We start from the raw sequence: 19,457 nt of genomic DNA on the forward strand, positions 1-19,457 counted from the left end.
GGTGCCCCGCAGCAAGGCAGGGCCCTATTTACAAACCCACCAGATCAAAACTCAACCCAAAGTGCTCTTATAATAGCACTGGGGCCTTTTGCTGAGCTTACCATCCAATGCTACTTTTAGTGGGTTTCCAAAGAATAAACAGGCTTGCAAACCACATCACAGGCTGCTGACTGTCATCGTTGGGTGAGTGTACCCGACGGATGATGTGAGGGCGGAGCAACCGTGACACCGAGGTTTACGGCGAGTTTCCCCCCTGCCTGCCTTGGGTGTGGGGTGTGCCATTGAAGTGCCACTGAAAGGACAGGGAGGGGGCCTAACCACCCCTCGATCACAGTGAACCCATCGTTGTATTTCACTGTGCTTGTCATGACCTCTGCTCAGAACAGGGTAGAAAGGAGTTTTTAAAACAGAGGTATGCTTGGTCATGCAGTCATCCAATTTGATCTGCAGCTGCCCCCCAGAACAGTGGTGAAAGAAATCTTTAGATCCTTAAAAGCACCAATACCACAATCTGAAAATACTCCATGACATGCAAAAGTCCTGCATTTATTATCCCACTTAAGTAGAAGCACAAACGTATGTCTATGCAACATATGAATAGTTGCCTTTGTACAGCTTGTTTATTTGGAAAATCACACCCTATGACAATACTAAAAGATGAAGCCTAGTGTAAGTGAGAAGAGTCCAAAAAATTCCTCAAAGTGACTATGTGTACTTTAACTATGAATAGCCACCATGATCTCAGGAAAAGACCTGACAAATAAGGCTGCAAAATTTATATTTTTCAATTGTTCCCAATTGGGTGAGACTCTATGCGCCTGCAAGCGGACACCTGCCCCCAGTTTTTTGTTTCCAATGTGCTCCGAGTGGTTGAGTGGAAAATCTCCGCCATCATTGTTGCTCCATTTCAATCATATAGGTAGGAGCTGTAACCCTGGTAACTACGAAAATGGAGGAGAAACTTGTTCTGGTTGTGGTTTTCTCTCCTGAGCTGTGTGATGACTCAGATAGAAATTATCATGACAACGTGCAACGCTAGTCTACCATACAACAGCGGTCAGAGAGGTGATATGTTCTCATAGACACCAAGCCCCGCTACCGTGTGGATCTGTTTGTTTGATGAAGTGCCCTGCCACAGAAATGCACTGTATAGATACATACCCTAACTGAGAAATACTCTGCTGTGTTGATGATGAATGCAAATTGTCGTTTGAAATAGGATCATTGTCTTATTTCTAAATTCCATAGTGTCACTGGGGGGTTTCCCATTTCCTTCATAGTGCTATAGCTTTTTGTGCATGTAGCCCAAATTCCAGACTAAAGAGAGGTATTTACTCCCACAGAAAACTTTGCTCCTTACCTGCCTGAAACATGAAATCCAGGCTTTTCTTCCCTCACTACATCACTATATATCACTTTTGCACCATGCCTCTTGCCTAGTTTAGCTCTCAAACAAAGAATGAACGGCTATTGTTTCCTGACTAGAGCCATTATATATGCTAGGGCTACATCTCTATACTCAGAGATATGCAACCTTGCATTTGTTAGGCTAGCTGACCAATTAGAGCAGACTGGGCTTTTTAGGAAGAGGGCCTTAAAGAGACAGGAGCTAAACCAGAGCGTTTCTGACAGCATGCCAGCAGAGGTAATGCAGTCGAGAACAAAATGCAAAAAAAACAAAAAAAAAACATGTTTTTTTTAAACATTAAAACATGTAAACATATTCTAGTGGGCTAAAACAATAAAATTAGGAATATGTACATGAGCATAATAGGGTCTCTGTAAAATATTCAAATATAAGATATATATGATTCTATAAGACTAGAGAGAGGTGGATGAAACTACTTGAAATACAGTTAGTTAAGTCAACTAGTTTATCCAGAGTGTGACAAAATTAATCTGAGGATGATAATGTAGGGGGCTGCACAGTGATGGGGTGGTTAGCACTTTCGCCTTGCAGCAAGAAGATCCCTGGTTCAAATCCCGGGGTGGGCCTGGGATCTTTCTGCATGGAGTTTGCATGTTCTCCCTGTGCATGCGTGGGTTTTCTCTGGGCACTCCGGCTTCCTCCCACAGTCCAAAAATATGCTGAGGTTAATTGGTTACTCTAAATTGCCCGTAGGTGTGAATGCGAGAGTGATTGTGTGTCTGTATATGTAGCCCTGTGACAGACTGGCGACCTGTCCAGGGTGTCCCCTGCCTTCGCCCGAGTCAGCTGAGATAGGCTCCAGCACCCCCTGCAACCCTAGTGAGGATAAAGCGGTGTATAGAGAATGGATGGATGGATGGATGGATGGATGATAATGTATAGAACGTAACAAATATCTGCATTCTACTATACAAATTAGTATTTTTGTCTGCACTTTTTGTAGTATAAGTTTTTGAAAGAGGACTTTTAGTAGAATTCTTGTGCCTTTGTTTCATAGTGGCAGTGGAAAAAGACACAAAATGTGAGGAAAAGAGTGGGGAAATGACACGCAGCAAATGGTTGAACCTCACTACTCAAAGCATCTGTACCCTCGTGGCATGGTCCCGAACCACTCTGTTATTGGGTCACCACAAAATATTTCAGAATTTGATTTCTTTGGGCCTCAAGAACTTAGTGAAATAAAGCCATCTAAGAAATGTAGAGGAGACCTGTCACTTTGGTGGAAAGTAAAATATCAAGACATCAGAATTCGAAGACATAAAAATTAGGAATTGTATTTTTTAGACTTATTTGATGCAAAATCATAATTTAAACTGTAGCGAGTAGATACATCCGACAAATAAATGTAGTCAGATATAGCAGTGGAACAAAATCTACAATATTTTCCTTTTAGCTATAAATACACAGGTGAAGTTCCTTGCATAAGGTTCTTTAAAACTGTAACTGAGCACAGTACCTTAGTAAAGGTACTTAGATTTTTCCTCATTGCTCTAGAAGACTGAGGAACATCAAAGACTAACAAACTCATCATGTATTCAATATGGAATGAATAGTGAGACAGACAAATACATGCCTGGTATGTTTGAAAATGAATGTAGTTCTTAAGAAGCCCATTTACATTCAGCAGACAGAAATAAAAACACAGTTGGAGTCGTCCCCCAACAGTCATTATGCTGTTCAATTGATTCAGAAGGCTTTAATAAGCCCTTGGCTCTGCTCTGCACCTTTTATAAAATCTAAGCAGTGTATTAAAGATGCATGAATGTACTCATTGTCTCCTCTGGTGACTGCCGCATCTCGGCTCATCACGCTTACATAGTAATTAGCTGCTGGGTTTGGAAATGTCACCATCCTCTTCATCATCACTGGAATAAAATATACTCTAAATGCCTTCAAGGATCTGGATTTGGGGCCTGACACTCATACGAGCATACCACAAAGAGTAAAAGACTGACAAAAACTATAGCAATGAAACTAAAAATAAAGAATTTTAGAGTCATTAAGAGCTATAACAAAGTTTAAGTATACAAATGCATTCCAGTCATCATTAAAACTAACACAGACGGCCTTGGTGGAGAAAAAGTAACATACAAATTTATATGATTGAAAATTGTTCAATGTGTTTCCGATTTTCTTGTCTGAACATCAAAATGGACAAAAATGACCGCCAATTGTGATGTGCTGACACATTATGTAATCAAAATTTGAGAGAGAATCAGCCATCAGAGCAGCAAGAGCTCCAAACCCAAACAGTCTGTACCCACTCACTGTTGTTTAAAAGTTTCTCCATATACTTGTGTATATAAACACTCCGACGCTAGAATATGATTTGGCTTTGAGGGGACTGGCACAAATGGCATTGGTGACTTACATCATGCTTGGAAGTCTAATCACAGACACTCTTGTCATATCAAGCAGAAAGTCCATTTCATTGCAAGCTACATTTCAAAAAAGAAAAAAAAAACAGAAAGAAAAAAGGAGGGAAGGGTAAACAAGCCCGGCGTTCCACAGCCACCACAGAATTCATCATTCATACAAAAAAATACCCCAAGCCCCAAAGTAGAGCTAATTTAATCCGAGAGGAATAAAACTCCATTTCATAGGAGTCGTCCATTCAGAACACTCATATTTCCACTGAGCAGAAACCCCCGGCTGAAATTCGAGCAGACACTTTTCGGAAGGAATGCATTCAGTGGGTTGAGGGCCAAAGCTTGCCCTGTAATTTGTGAATGTACAGAAATGTGTGACCGCCACAGCTCCTCTAAAGATAGAAATCTTTGTCTTATGTCATTGCCGAACCTCAAACTATTTCTAATTGCCCCCATAGCCCCCTTTTCCAAATGAATAGCTACCCATCCAAAGGCTTATGTGTGCATGTCTGAAAATAGCCGGGGAGTTTACACAGGCTAATAGATCATATTCAGAAAAAAAAAAGAAAAACTTTAAAGGGATCTCCACATATCTGACACTGTCCCCGTCTTCAAAGTGACTTTTAAGTGGCACTGAAAGCAGTGTGGGTGGCATTTAGAGGCAGGTATACGTTTACAAACCCCAAAGGCTTCCACTGGTTTCTCTGCTAATGGGGATCATACTCATATTAGTCTTTGCAATCTGACTCATTACGCTCAAAACCCAAAGCAAGTGGGGTTTCCTTTGCTTTTAAACACGGAGCAGAAGATGCATTTCTTTGTAAGGACTCCAAGGAATCTTATAATTAGTTAAAGTTCATTTTTGATTTTTACTTAGATTTCTCCAAAGCGTCGTAAATGACCTCTTTAGAACTGTGGTGCTTTAGAAGAAGCACTTCATGCTGTCTTTGTAACCAACAAACTGCTTTCTGACACCACAGGGAATCCTTTCTTGTTATGAGCCTGCATTATGATTCAGGTCAGGAACACACAGATGATAGGAACTTCTTAGTCACAGGTTTTCGCAGAGTAACCATCAGTAAACAATGATGTGATTTCGTGATTTATATCTGCAGGATCTGCTTTCTTTTTATCCCTGTATGGTAAGAACCATACATGCTGAGGCCTTTTTGAGGTGGGTCCGAGGTTTCACATGTCCTCCAGGAGTTCTGTCTTGATTTCAGGCTCAACCCACTTGGATCATTAAAAATCGTTCAGGGGCACGGCGGGCTCTGTCCTCAATGCTTGTGCGGCTGAAACTGTAGAAACTGCATGTTGAGATGTGGAGGTCTAAATGTGACAGGCGCCCGAAGCCCACATTACGGCTGGGCAGGGTATAGCTGGGGCGTGTGGTCACATATTAATAATGAACCGGGGCAGGAGGACGACTAAAATATCACGGCATTGTCATTGTCCCAGTCGGGCTGCACTCGAAATAGAGGCTGCATGATAGGTGATCTGATCAGAGATGATGTTTTGTTTTTTGTTTTTTTGCAGTTAGGGTTGTGAGGATTAAGCTGCTGCTGTTATACACCACAAGCAGCATCAGCTCCTGTGATTTGGGGGGATTTTCACATCAAAAACACCCAAAATGTCACACGTGGACTCTTATAAAGGAAGATATGTGCTAGTGTTAGGGGTGATACTGATGGCTTTACTATCATGACTTTTTTCCCACGTTTGGCGTCACTTCTATGAGTTCAAGAGTAAGATTTTGTTTTTAAAATGCTGTTATCCAATGAGTCATAACAACCCTTCGAACTACATCATGAAAATAACAAAAACCCACAAACAAGGAGTGTCTGAGTGTTGAACAAGCAGCTTAATATTTCTCTGGAACACAAAAATCCATTCGAAAAAACCAACGACAAAGAGATAAAGCACAGATTAAATTAGATAATGACTTGATTTATAGAATAACTGCTTCACAATTTTCCCTCTGAACAGACAGTCTACATACAGACTGTGTATAAACTATAGGCTGTTTTTCTGCCTAAATGTTTAGCTGCACTGACATGGTGGTGTTTGTGACCACATAAACAGCCACTGCGAAATAAAATTTAATGTTCAGGCGGTATTTAGACTCTTTAAATGAGGAATTGTCTAATTTTTTTTTTGCTCTCCCTCTGCATCCTTTTTCCTCCCTTTGACTCTGATCAGTGTGACTGTGGAAATTAAAGGAAAATCTGAAGCCACTCCGATGACTCCTCGCACCACTTAACTGCACTTAATTTATTCTCATGCGAGTAAACAACTTAAAAAGCGCCACACACACAGCAGAGCCGCGCCAGCACGAAAACAAAATCGCAGCCTGTTATTATATTATTATTACAAATAAATCCTCGAGTGATCTAAAACGCGCTGCAGTGAAAATCCAAATGACTTGTTCGACATTTATTTTATTGTCAATTATAAATGATTTTGATGGGTTGTTTTTGGTGCCTTTTTTTTTTTTCAAACGCTGCCAGAAATTTCTCAATTAATTTCTGCACCAAACAAGACTCCAAAATTATATTCTAATCAATAATAAAACTCCATCAGTGCTTAGCAGATCCATCAAGGTAAAGTGGGTTATTTTAAGCGACGTGTGAGAAATTGCTCATCCATTTACAGTAAAGGACATAAAACAGTGGAGCAATTAATTCTGCAAATGCTGTAATTAGAGGCAGAAATGATACATTTAAGTCATCAAATAGCTTTAACGTGCAGTTATTGAACGAATAAATGCAAGTACTTTCTTAATAATTGTAATTTTCAGCAATGATAAATATTATTGGGACTCAGGTAAAATTAAAAAAAAAAGTAAATGAGACAAAAGCCGCCTGTGCGTCTTCCAGTAATAAAAAAATAGACCTCACTAATGGAATTCGTTTAACTGCTTTGGCTAAAGTGGAATTTAATTCAGATTTCCGACTATCTTAGAGCACAGATAAAAGTTTCCTTTCCTCTGCAGATGTGAAATGTCTGCCTCAGACCGTCTGAGCTGATGGCGATTGAAAAGCCAAATGCGCCAACTAGTGTCGGAAAGCTGCATGACGCGGCTGTGCAGGGTGCGCCGTCATTTGATGTAACCCCCAACATTTCTAATGAATTCCGCCCCTGGCACAAAAACTGATTAGTCTGCTGTGTCGTTTGATGTGGAATAAAAAAGAAGACATTTGCTTGTTTGCTTTAATTTTGTTATTTAATCCAGTTCAGTCAATTAAAGTGATACGGATCTGTCTAAAACCCATAATTTCCCTTTATGAAATTTTTATTGAAGACGCCAGGCATAATATGAATTCGAAATGAATAAATAAGATTTAAACCACAAGACTGTGCAGTCTCTGTGCTTCTTCTGATAAATTAAAATCAGCTCCAATGAAAATAAGACCAGAAACGGTGGCGCGATAAACCAGTGTGGGAGATAAAAGCAGCAGATCTTTTATCTGTAATTATTAGATGATTTAAGCAGTGCACTATGAGACAAATAATTTATCATCTCTACTTAGAAGAGGTTTTGCTTAACACAAGGATTCAATCTTACACGTTAAAGTCCATTAAATTTAATGTCAGACACATTGATATAGATGCTTCTTGTCGCAAACAGTGCCTAAAGATAGTTGGAAACATTTAAAAAATCCAATTTTCTGTCCAAATAATTGATCTTTAAGCTGCTCTACATTAACATACGTTTAACTCATACTGTCTCCTAATTTCTCTCTGTAGCACGTTAACGTGTACAGCACACAAAACACGCAAGCAAAGAGAAAAGCACAGATATGTATCAATAATTCAGATCGTGTGTGACAACAGCGCAGAAATTGCAGAAGGAGCAGCGGAGAGTTTGATTGGTCTGATGAAAGCCCAACCCAGCAGACTCATTGGTGGAAATCATCTCCGCACTCCCAACCACTAAACACTAAAATGACTAGGGTAAAATAATATCGCGGCACTCTGCACTCTGTTCAGCCTCACGGCTCCTTCTTGCGCAAAAGGATAACTTTCAAAGGAGATCCAAGTGGAGCGACGGGAGCGTTCCTCTTATTCCACAACCGCGCTCTTTTCTGTGGGAAGATCCGAGCGGGATAAAGCTGCAAGAACTTTTGGGCACGAGAAAGGACAGTGCTGTTTTAACTACAGTTCACTGTAGATAGTCGTGGTTGAGAATTTTTTCAGCGGTGAAAGCGGTTTTCTGGTGAGATCCGAGGAGGCGTCTGATAAAATTTCGCCGTTTAGTCGACTTTTTTTTTTTTTTCAAGTTTAGGCGATAAAGTCAGTCAGCTGGATTGAGTCACTTTTTATATCGCGGCTGGATTACCTGCTTGCTGACCACAGATTGTCACTGATCGGCAGTAGATCGTTTAGGGGATTCATTCACTGATTTGCAAGCGAGAGCTCGAGTAGTTTTGTGGTGTTGATAAAGTGTTTTCACGCGGCTGAAGTTACCCACCAAGTGTGCGCAGATAAGAGCGCAGATACGAGACAAGTTCAGCACAGTCAGAGACTTTGGAGAGCTTTTTGTTTTGTACAATTTTTGCTGAAGTTAGTGAAAACCAGAACGGCCCTGATGTTCCTCAAGCTGACACATCATGTGCAGATGATCTAGCAACGCAGTCATCAGAGTTTACTGTTTTCTGTGAAGGCAGCAAGGCTCTCGCCTCCATCCTTTGCGCTCAGTGGACTTTTGAGACCATCGGCGTCTGGAGAAAAAAAACTGAGAAAAATAACAGTTTCTGCTCCAAAAGACCTCTGCTCTTCTGATACGACCCAGTCAGGTGGCACTGACCCAAGCTGTTGTGATGCATATTCCCGTAGAGCCGCCCACCACCAGACGGTTCACGCCGCCCTCCACGTCCTTCCCCTGCAGTAAGATTGGAGACGGCAACGGGGCCATGGCCACCCCGGGGCCCCTCAGGTCAAGACCGGACACCAGGAACGTGGTGGACGTCCTGGCGGACCACGCCGGCGAGCTGGTGCGGACCGACAGTCCCAACTTCCTCTGCTCCGTCCTGCCGTCTCACTGGAGGTGCAACAAGACGCTCCCCGTGGCTTTCAAGGCAAGACACATGGCTTTCCTTTTATTCTATTTTCATTTTAATGATGCGCTCTGTGACTCTCTCACTGTGGGAAACGCAGAGTAAAGAGACAGATTTAAACCCAACTTGATGGAATTTACGAGCTAATTCAATTGGATTTATTTATAGAGCGGGCTTCGCAAGTTGTGCCTGTTTGATTCTGCATTTGTGCAGCAAATTAAATTATTGAAAACGTAAAAATACGCTTTGCTTTTATTGGCTTAAAGCTGCTCCATCCGGAACAATAACGGATTAGGAATAATTGCAGATATCAGACCTGAAAGTACAAAAAGAAAACAAGGCTGGGCTAATTTTTTATTAGTAGATTTTTTTTGTGTTATAAATTATTTGAATGAATACTTGCAGCTGCAGTATTTTAACGCACTATTTTAACCCTAAATAAATAAAGCAACAAAGTGGGCAATAAAATGCATGTCATACACAATTCACATGGTTTTTATTTTAATATCAATCGGGAGGATGTCTACTTTAGGGAAATCTCTCCTTTGTTGACACTGTGGTGAAATTGTAAAGATATCGGTGCTTAATATTATGAGAGCCGGATGCGGGTTTTACGCGCGCACTGTGTACATTTGGTTTTGGTGACCCAGACTGACCGCCCCTGCTCTCTCCTGCGCGCAGGTCGTGGCTCTCGGTGATGTTCCTGACGGGACTCTGGTCACTGTGATGGCCGGGAACGATGAGAACTACTCGGCCGAGCTGAGGAACGCCTCCGCCGTCATGAAGAACCAGGTGGCCCGCTTCAACGACCTGCGCTTCGTGGGCAGGAGCGGACGAGGTGAGCTCAACCTCTGAAACTCTCTCTGACACACACACGCACACACACGCACACACACGCACGCATACACACATTGAGGCCTGGACACCAACAACCAGAGAACTGCACTGCCTGTGATGCCATTTGCTGCAACGTTTGGGAACGCACTTTAAATAATGGATCATATTTCTGGCTCTAAGTGGAACAACCACCGACAGATGACAGCATGTTATTATTTTTGAGAGAATGCTAAAAAATATAAAAATCCCGATAGACGATGCTCCTTAAATTATAGCTTTTAAATAATTCTCTGTCAGCTTTGGGGGTATTTTTGTTAAATGTTAAAGTGTGGAACCGTTTCGATGCGGGTACGACCGGTGGCCACAGCTGACGTCCACGGGTGTCCTCCGAAACATCTGGCCTGCGTCACAGCGCACCGTTGAAATGTGACTGTGTAATTTTCTTAATCCACGGGAATACAAATAATTATCCACGTGGGGTAAGTCGGATGAAAAACCACCTCACAATCCATGTCCAGGGAGATTTGTCAAATAATCCTAGGACACCTCCTTCTTTGATGTATAAATATATTTTATCGTGAGTTGGTTGATGTAGAAAAATCCACAACACCAGCAGGCCTGTTTGCAGGATGTTGTGGTTGAAGCCAGAAGTCTACTGAGCAAATTTATATCGAGTAAATCCAAGCATTTCAGTGTTCATTCATAAATCTCAAGCTAGATAAAATTAAAATAAAAAACCTTGATTGTTCACCAAAAAAAAATATCTTCCAGTGGTGGAGGCATTATTCGGAGTTTCCTTTTTTTATTACCCATCACTATGTGGTTTGGATGAATGGAAAAAACGCTCTCCAAACCGAATTTAAAAAGTAGCCCATACCTTTCATATCTGAGCTTAATTACCCCACCCGAGGATTCGTTTTTTTTCCTTCCTTTATCCTCCTACGCAGTTTCTTTTTAACAAGAGATGCCTTTCTCAGAGCCGGGGACGCGCACCGGACCCGCTGCATGGCGTAGCCTTCCTCCCCCTGCACGGACTTTGATGCAGATGGGAGCAAGATCCTGCCTTGTTGAACAATAAACTATTGCTGTAAGCTCTTTGAGACAATCTGGAAGACATTCGCTCAATAATCTAAATCATACCCGCAGCCAGGCCGTCAAAAGAACTGGCCCTTGGCTTTTTTTTTCCTTCTTCCAATTTTAATTCAAAGACTGCGGCAGGCCTGTGATGACTTGAAGTTGAACAAGCAGTGTATTGTTGCAAACAAGATGAAAAAAACGTTTATAGATAATTCTAAAAGGAAATGCGTCTCATAAATCTCATGGACATGTTGCTGTGCTGCAGGGAAGAGCTTCACTCTCACCATCACCGTGTTCACCGGACCGCCACAAGTGGCCACCTACCACCGCGCCATCAAAGTCACTGTGGATGGACCACGGGAGCCACGCAGTGAGTACACACTGTCTCTCTCACACCCCCACATACTCACAGAGCCACCAACACTACTATTGTTATTGCTGTAGTGCACTGTGGCGTGATGCTGCAGAGCCACCCAGTTAGAGCAGCTATTCCTGTGCAGTGTGGGTGTCAGGATCTCTATGCTAAAAGGACTGCATGAGTCACATGCAGGTCACATATGAAAATCTAACAGAGCAAATCTCATAGTACATGTGCATGTGTGTACAGATGTGCAAAACCCCACTTATTCAGGGGTTAAGACTTGGTTTTTGGGGTTAGGATCTGAATTAAGTTTAGGTTAGGCACACAGTGGTTATGGTAAACCTCTACAGAATGAATACAGTGCAGTATATTGTCCTCACTAGAATAGAAGAGCATATCTGTGTGTGTGTGTGTGTGTGTGTGTGTGTGTGTGTGTGTGTGTGTGTGTGTGTGTGTGTGTGTGTGTGTGTGTGTGTGTGTGTGTGTGTGGCAGGGGCACAGGGAAAGGACCAGTCAGAGGAAACTGTAAAGCATATTAAGGCATAACCCGAGACCACTAAGAGGAGCTGAGTGAGTCTCCAAGCCGCAGGTGGCTCAGCTCAGTGGAACCCTCCTCCTCCTCTTCCTCCTCACCCCTACCTCTTCTCAGCGCTGGTCAGAGGGGTCGTACCTGCCCGACCACATAAGTGGCTCGTTGATTTAACACAGGGCAGACTCCGGCCACTGTTAGCCCTGGCAGGCAGGCCCGGCGTGCTAAAGCTGTTAGCGCCATCGTTCAGCCACAGCTACATTCACATGTGGTTTAATGCTGCTGGAATGAGGGATGGCGGAGAGTAGTGTTACTCAGATGAGTCAGTTGCTGAGAGCTGCGTGTGTGTGTGTGTGCGCGCGCATAAATTTCTCTTGAGCTCAAGGTGGGATAGACGCGATGGGTAGGATTTCATGATCATTTCTATGGTGGGATCGTGCTTGTAATGGCTCTAGAGTGTAGGGTTTTAGAGAGGGTTTTAGAGCTGTGGCTCGTGCTCAGGTCTGTGGACGTGGATTTCTGAGACGGGGGGGGGAGGTTAGCACAGTCAAAACAGACTACAGAAGGGACATGGAGAGTGATAGCAAATGCCACATGAGAGGGGGAGATATGGCTGGCACAGGGAGCAGAGGGGCACCAGCAGAGGGGCATCACCCCCACCTGCCAAGCTGGATGCTATTTGCAGAGGTATAAAAGAGAACAGTGACTGCAAAGAAGGGTGGGACTAGATAATAATAAACCCTGTGTACGTGTGTGTGTGTGTGTGTGTGTGTGTGTGTGTGAATGGTTTCAATTTGACGGTCTTTTGTTTAAAGAAAAAAAAGGCTGTGTGTCTGTGCATAAATGCATTCTCATGCGCATCTGCAAGTGTCTTGGCTTGAAATAACTGTGTACGTTAAGGTTGTCTCCTGTCTGTCTGTCAACATGTTACGGCCCCAGCTGAGGCGTCAGAGAGGCCGTGCTACTTTTACACTGGCGCTGGGTGCTATAAAGTGACAGTGTTTAATATAGGGCAGGAGGAATTTAGGGCTCCATTAAACTCTGTTACACGGTGCTGAGAGGGAATTCACAGAATGACAGAAAATAAACCTCTGCAAAGGCTGACTTTTTTTTCCAATACATCAGAATATGATTTCAATATGTATAAACTAGAACCTCATTCAGTTTAAGCTTCTGGAAACAAATGGAAGCAGAGATTGTTAGATTTGTGGAAATGTAAAAATGTGAATTAGAATAATATATCCAGTTAAAGTGCAGAGAAAGTAGTTTCAGCATCAGCCAGCTCATAAAAGAAACATTTTGAAATGCAGCGTATTTATATTGTTGCTTACACTGGTTTGAATGAGTTGTCAGATTTGAAGCTGAGATGAGTTTTAGTTCTGTTTAGTGCATTGAAGAGCTCATAGCCTCAAAATAGAAATCACACGAGATGAAAGATCTCTCATATATAAACAAGAAGCACATTCTGAGAGCATAATGTCAGTCATGTCCCGGCACAGTCAAAGAGCAAGAACACACACTACCATTCAAACATTATTAGGACCATAAACATAATCAGATTCTTCTCTGACCACAAGGCACCACATTATATCGGCTGCACAACGTTTCTAGCCAATGCAGGGAGTCACTATTGCCAACATATAAAACTAACAGCATTTTTTCATTATAAATGTCATCCTCCGAGACAGTTAAATGTTCCAGTGCCGCTTTGATCCTGCTTTTCTATTTTTCATCAACAATGCCACACAATGCGGCCTGTGCGTTTGAGTGCAGACAGCCCGAAGCCACAATTGGCCGGCACTGTGCTCACCTGTCTGCAGACTGGCAGGCTGCGGGGTCGGCCTGTACAGGGCTTTACGGGCTGTTTGTGCAGGGCCTGCATTTGCATGGCTGCTAGCCGAGCCACGGTAGGAGCTGGCACCGAGGGGGAGGAGGTTTTTATTAATGTTTACTGATCCAGTCGAGAGAACCTGATGGACAGGACTGCAGCGGTGGTTTGCCTGCGGCAGTGTAACAAAGAACTCCATGCCTGGTGAAAACGCTTCAGCAGTAAAACAGACATTTACTGCACGGGCACAGTTGTGTATACTAATATATTTCCTCATGCCCAGACAGTTTTCTGTTCCTGAACAGAAAGTATGTTCAGTTAAGTATTTTTGTCTCCCTTGCTGCCGATTTCCTCATCACACATCCGGCATTCGTCATCGTACCCATTCCCCCCCACCTCTGATCTATCTGCCATACTTCATTATCAAACTTCTGCTGAGCCCAAACTGGAAGCACAACTCCTGATGAGTTTTCTCTCTGCACTTCTGTCTGTGAAGCAGCTTTTATAAGAATAACATCCGACAACAAGAGAGGGCATGCTGAGCTTGAAAAAGAGAGAAAAGCAAAAAAAAGGAATAACAGATGACTGAAGTGTCAAGTCCCTCCCTGTTTTTTTTACTGCTATCAGATGCCTCCAAACAACAGCTCATACAATTGCGCGGGGTTATTCTCACCAATTTATACCTCGATTCTATTTTCATTGTAATTCTCGATCCCTCACATCAGCTTCTGCGTACTCAATCACAGGGGAAAGGCCGTGTGTATTTTTGTATCTCTTAGAAGATGTTATTGTGGGTCAGGCAGTAATCAAAACAGAGTCACAAATATTTTTAGCATGTAAAATGATGGTCAGAAATTCTTCACAGCTTGGTGGTGTGAGTGTCACTATTCTTAAGTCTAAAAAAATAATTAGTATGAAAGCATTTGATTGTGTGGACATCTCAATATAATATTTTCACAATTACTACCAACATATAATTTACAAATGTGCAGAAAAGAGTTTAAGATTAGGAAAAGAACGTGGAAAAAAAATGTGCATGAATAACTTCGAAATTGGGCTGAAAAAGGAAGAGTAGATTTGTGGCTGTTATCTGTGTGTGAAAATCTATGCTTTTAGTTAAGTCAGTGTGCGTAGCACAGAGTCACTATTACTGGAATTAGTCAGTAGTTCCTATGAACAAACTATATTTCAGCAGAATCTGATTGGTCTGTCAGAAAGCAAAATATCAGAACCCATATTTGAGAAAAAAATTCTCAAATAATTTTGCATTTTTTTCTGAAAACCAAACTTTTTATAGCTTTGTTGTTTATATGCTGATAAGAAAACCAGCAGTAAAGAGAGAGTTGTTTGCCAAATGCTGAGGATGTTGGAACCTGTTCTACCTCAATGAGGTCACCGTGGCAATTTGTCTGGTGATACTTGAAAATGATACACATGAATACATCCTAACCGCTAACATAATTATACAGTGTACATGCAATACCTGCATACATTCAGGCAGTGCTGACACACTTTCCCACCCATGGGCCCTCATATCCACCAAAATCACACAAGTATTGTCGTGTTTTGTTGCCTCTATTTACTCGGCTGGGTGTGTTCACGCAGCTCCAGGAGCAGAATGACGGGCGTGGGGAGAGAGTCGGGGCAGCGGGGGCACATGTTGGAGTTGGCGGGTTGATTCTATTTGCATTTGGCACACAGACTGTACAAAGTATGCAAATAGACAAACAATGACATTTGCTGTGTTATTTTTCCTGTGATATTGCAGTCTCTCTGTAAAGTAAACAATAAGATAGCATAAATGTTGTTGCGTATATATTTGCGTGTACTCAGCTCATGCACCTGCCAGGTGCATCTCTTTAAGTCAGGCCCCACCAGGGCCACGCCCATGCTCCACAAATCACATGAAAGGCTCACCCTCAGTGCGAATTGCTCTCTCAAAGGCAACTTTGATGTTTGGAAATGGAGATGGGTGTCTTTGAAAGAAAGGCCTACAGGTGTATTAGTGCCAAGGGAGGGGAGAAACAGTGACATGTGTGACGCTGGGTGCTTTCCTGACTACTGATGGCTCACCATAACTTCCAAACGTATAGCCTAAGCCTAAAGACATACAGTAGTGGCCTTCACATACACATACACAGATAAACAGTGGCTAGCCTCAACAACCAAACTCATGACCAACTAATTTATGATACAGTGGTTAAGATTGTCTGCCTGAACATCACTTACAGACAGATGGGTAGAGCTAAATGGCAGATTTTATGTCTTCTTCAAAGGAACAACAGTGCGTCTGGCGTCTGCAGTGACTTGGGGCCGCCGACTGTGGCGTTCCTCCACCCTGGGGTCACTCCAGACGCGTCATACTTGGCCTCAGTGATTAGAAGTAGAGCAAATATTGGCCAACTGATAAATCCACTGGAATGCAGTGGCGTATCATGAATAGTTTTGGACTGATTTCAGAGAAAAGCCTGTGTGTTGTGACAAATAATTCACCGCATTTTAAGGTTTGAGGCTTGTGCTGGGTGGCAAATGAGGACAGTAGTCCTGCAGGATGTCTTGGCATTAGAGGCAACCAACCGCACCCCACTGTTAATTATTTTATAATGTCTTTTTCTGTTCGGAATGAGTGACTGCAGGCACGTTGCTGTCAGAGTCATTAAAGTATGACAGGACAGACATGAAAGCATCAGTAATGTGATTACATTTTGTCGTGGGAGGGTAAATAAAGGCCTGAGATGGAAGCTCTATGACCACTGTTGCCACCTTAACCACATCTAGAAACTCTGAGGCCAACTCCCTTTCAGGGCTACACACACACACACAATCACACACAGCTGTTGCTAATCCTGCTTCAGTTTTTGTACTTAGGCTTTCCTGTGAAAGCAGAGCTAATTAGTCTAAATACCCCAACTAAACTGCGACATACACAAAGAAAATGTAGCCTTTAGTCTATTACTGGCACTTTTCTCCTCTTCTGCCCCGTGCTGACTCTGTTTGCCGTTTGGCATGTTGCTGCAGCGTCAATGCACAAGTCTCAGCTAAAAACAGGAAAAAAGAAGAACATTGTCTAATGTTTTGAAACAGCGCAGTGTCTCTTCAGGCCAGCAGATGACGATCAGTCAGACACACACACACACACACACACACACACACACACACACACACACACACACACACACACACACACACACACGGGGGTGAAATGCCCTTTCTTTTTCCAGTCAGACAAAAAAATTTCCAGCCCATATTTACTGACAGCAGATAAATCAGCAGAAATTACCGAATTATTCACACAACTGCCAGAGAGCATTTTTAACTCACTCCATTGATGAAAGTAGAAGACACTTTCTCAGTATCAAATGAGAAGCTTACAACATCTCCACTCGGCTCTCTTCCCCCTCCACCTACCCACTCCCCTCTAAACTCACCGGCCAAGCGTCTTTCCTGTTTACTTACCTATGAAGGGAAGTAAAATGCCCACTCTGTGTGTGCTCACTCTTCCTTATTTACACTGACCCATACAGGAGGGAGCCATTACGACCTTTCAGCTGTAATTCAATAAAAGTTCCGATCTGCATTTAGAAAAATAAATGGCCCATGAGTGGAGGAATATTTTTCTCCCCTGCTGCATTATGACAATAAACTGCTTTTCTGTGTTGGGGCAGCGGGTACGGGGATTGCGGCGAGGAGGGAGGGTGGTTTGTGGGAAGAAGGCACCTGCTGGTTACTGGAAAAGACGCTGTGTACCACCACCCTGCGGTTTGGATATTTATTTCTTCAGGGCTTAATGGTTAGGACCAGCGAGCAAATAATAGGTGTAGCGAAATCTTTCTCTTGCTTCCAGGAGCGGAGAAGGTTGTAATCCTCTGGGTAAACATGCAGCCTTGGCTCTTTAAAACAGCCTGAAATCATCACAGAAAAGGAGAGGTCAGTCTTGTAACCTCAACACTACTGCAGCAGTCCAATGACAAGCACGATAACCTCAGAGAAAGTACTGAAAGTGAAACATGTGCGTGCCTACACAGTGGAAAATTCACACATTTCAAATTTCACACATTTACTTTGACCCACCTGGAATATCAATTGTCATTCTGTGGAACTGCGTGAGTGTGTATTCAGGGGCAAATGCTCACTTGTTGCACATTATTGTGTGTGAGCTAGTATGCACGGAGGTGTGAACGCAAAGCCGTTTGACACATCTGCTAGCGTTGCATTGATGTATGTGACAGCGGCAGCTTGCTTTCCTTTCCCACAGCTCTGCGAGGCCCCCACCTTTCCCCCGGCACCTCGCTGCTTCGAACAACCTGACTACCACGTACGCACAAACATGAACACGCACACACGGACACGCACAACAACCTCATTCACCAATAGGGCTAAAATAACACACTCAAAGCAGCTTATTGCTTTAATATGATCCGTCACTGGAGCCAAATAGGCCTTCTGTGCAGGAGCACTGGGGAATCTGTGAAGTCTGCGCACAAACTCAGATCGGCTTCACTTTAGAAGACAGTTACACACACACGAAGTACAGAATGGTGAGACAAAGGAGGGATGATTGCTCTCAATGTGCTACGGGTCTCGTTGTATTGTTAGAGAATCCGGGTGCACTGGGCCTTATTTTGGCACCCCTTCACCCTCCTGGCCTGCCTCAACCTGCCTCGCTGTAGGGCTGGCCTTGTGTGGCACTGCTCTGTTACACGCACACACACACGTGCACACACACACACATACGCAAAGCACTTTATCCCCTTATCAGAAAAGGAAGGCTGTGCTCTTTGCTCAAACAGTCTCATGTAGCAACTTCCGCTGCGAGCAGCTTGTTTTCAGGCCTGTGAGGGGGATTTTCACACTGCTGATGTCCCCAGAGAGAAGCTGATGCATCTGCCTGAGGGACCAGATGATCTCCCAGCTGTGACCATAGAGGGTGAACTACAGATAAAAGCCTGCCAAAACTTTTGTTGACCTCCTACTGTCAGCCTAAATAATGTTTCCACAAAGAAAAAGAAAAAAAAAACCTCGCCACTGCATTCAGAGAGTGAGACTTCAGCTCACACTTAGTTCATGTCTGGAGAAATAAATACCCTTCAATCCATGATAATGATATAGTCGTAAAACTTAATGCATTCATTCTGAAAGTGTTACGAGAGTATTATGTAAATGAATTTAAAGCAGTGTAATGTCTGTGTGTGGCTAGCATCGACTCATTTAGGCCCAGACGAGACAGCCGCAATCACCAGCCAAGGGTAAAACCCACATCCTTCAGGGTCAGCCTCAAAACAAGAACTTAGATTTCACCCCACTGTAACTACCCAATGGTGTGATTGGTGGCCTTGGGAAGCCCGGTGCCAAATTCACTGCTGCAGAGATGCTTTTGGAGCTGCGCGATGATGCTCGTAACAGAACGAAAAGGGAAGTTTAAGAAAAGGGTGGCGGAAAGAGGCAGGGTGGGAACCAGAACGTATGGGGTTCAGGTTCGCTAGAGAGGAGGAAGAGGAAGACAGGTGTACAAGACTTTGCTCAACAGATGTTGAAACGTCCTCAGTGTCTGTTGAGGGCAAACGGAAGCTTGCATGCAGGCAAGTAGGCCCCACTGCAGCGTGTGTTCAACTGTCGCCCCATATCGAATGCCGGGTTTGAAAATGTAGATAAGGATGCAGCTTTTGTGTTTCTTTACAACACTTAACTTTCAGTTCTTCAGCACATACAGCAGAGGATTCCCTGCCTGAGAGTATGTGCAGTAATATTGAGATGACTCATCTATGCAATAAAAAAATGCTCATGCAAACATATTTTAACTGACTTAAACAGAAAAATATCACAGTCAGTTGCCATTTTGTAGTCTTCACATTAGACGCAGAAATGCTCCCTGCACTGCCCAAACATTTTTGTATGTAATCCTATACCATAGACTTTACAGTCCAGACATAGTTTTCAGTGTTAAGTGTGATACATGCACTCCGCATTAAT

The 19,457-nt window shown here is 43.1% G+C and overlaps 1 protein-coding gene across 1 annotated transcript in view; it reads left to right on the plus strand.

The window, feature by feature from the left end:
- The first annotated feature begins 7,724 nt into the window (after positions 1-7,724).
- Positions 7,725-19,457, plus strand: part of runx3 (RUNX family transcription factor 3) — a 29,356-nt gene continuing 17,623 nt past the window's right edge. The window contains exons 1-3 of the mRNA XM_022192443.2: positions 7,725-8,876; positions 9,537-9,693; positions 11,035-11,139. Coding sequence (XP_022048135.1) covers positions 8,619-8,876; positions 9,537-9,693; positions 11,035-11,139 — 520 coding nt within the window. The 5' untranslated portion in view covers positions 7,725-8,618. The remainder of the gene's footprint in view (positions 8,877-9,536; positions 9,694-11,034; positions 11,140-19,457) is intronic.

This window comes from Acanthochromis polyacanthus, chromosome 1 (assembly GCF_021347895.1).
Source record: "Acanthochromis polyacanthus isolate Apoly-LR-REF ecotype Palm Island chromosome 1, KAUST_Apoly_ChrSc, whole genome shotgun sequence".
NCBI classification, from domain to species: domain Eukaryota; kingdom Metazoa; phylum Chordata; class Actinopteri; family Pomacentridae; genus Acanthochromis; species Acanthochromis polyacanthus.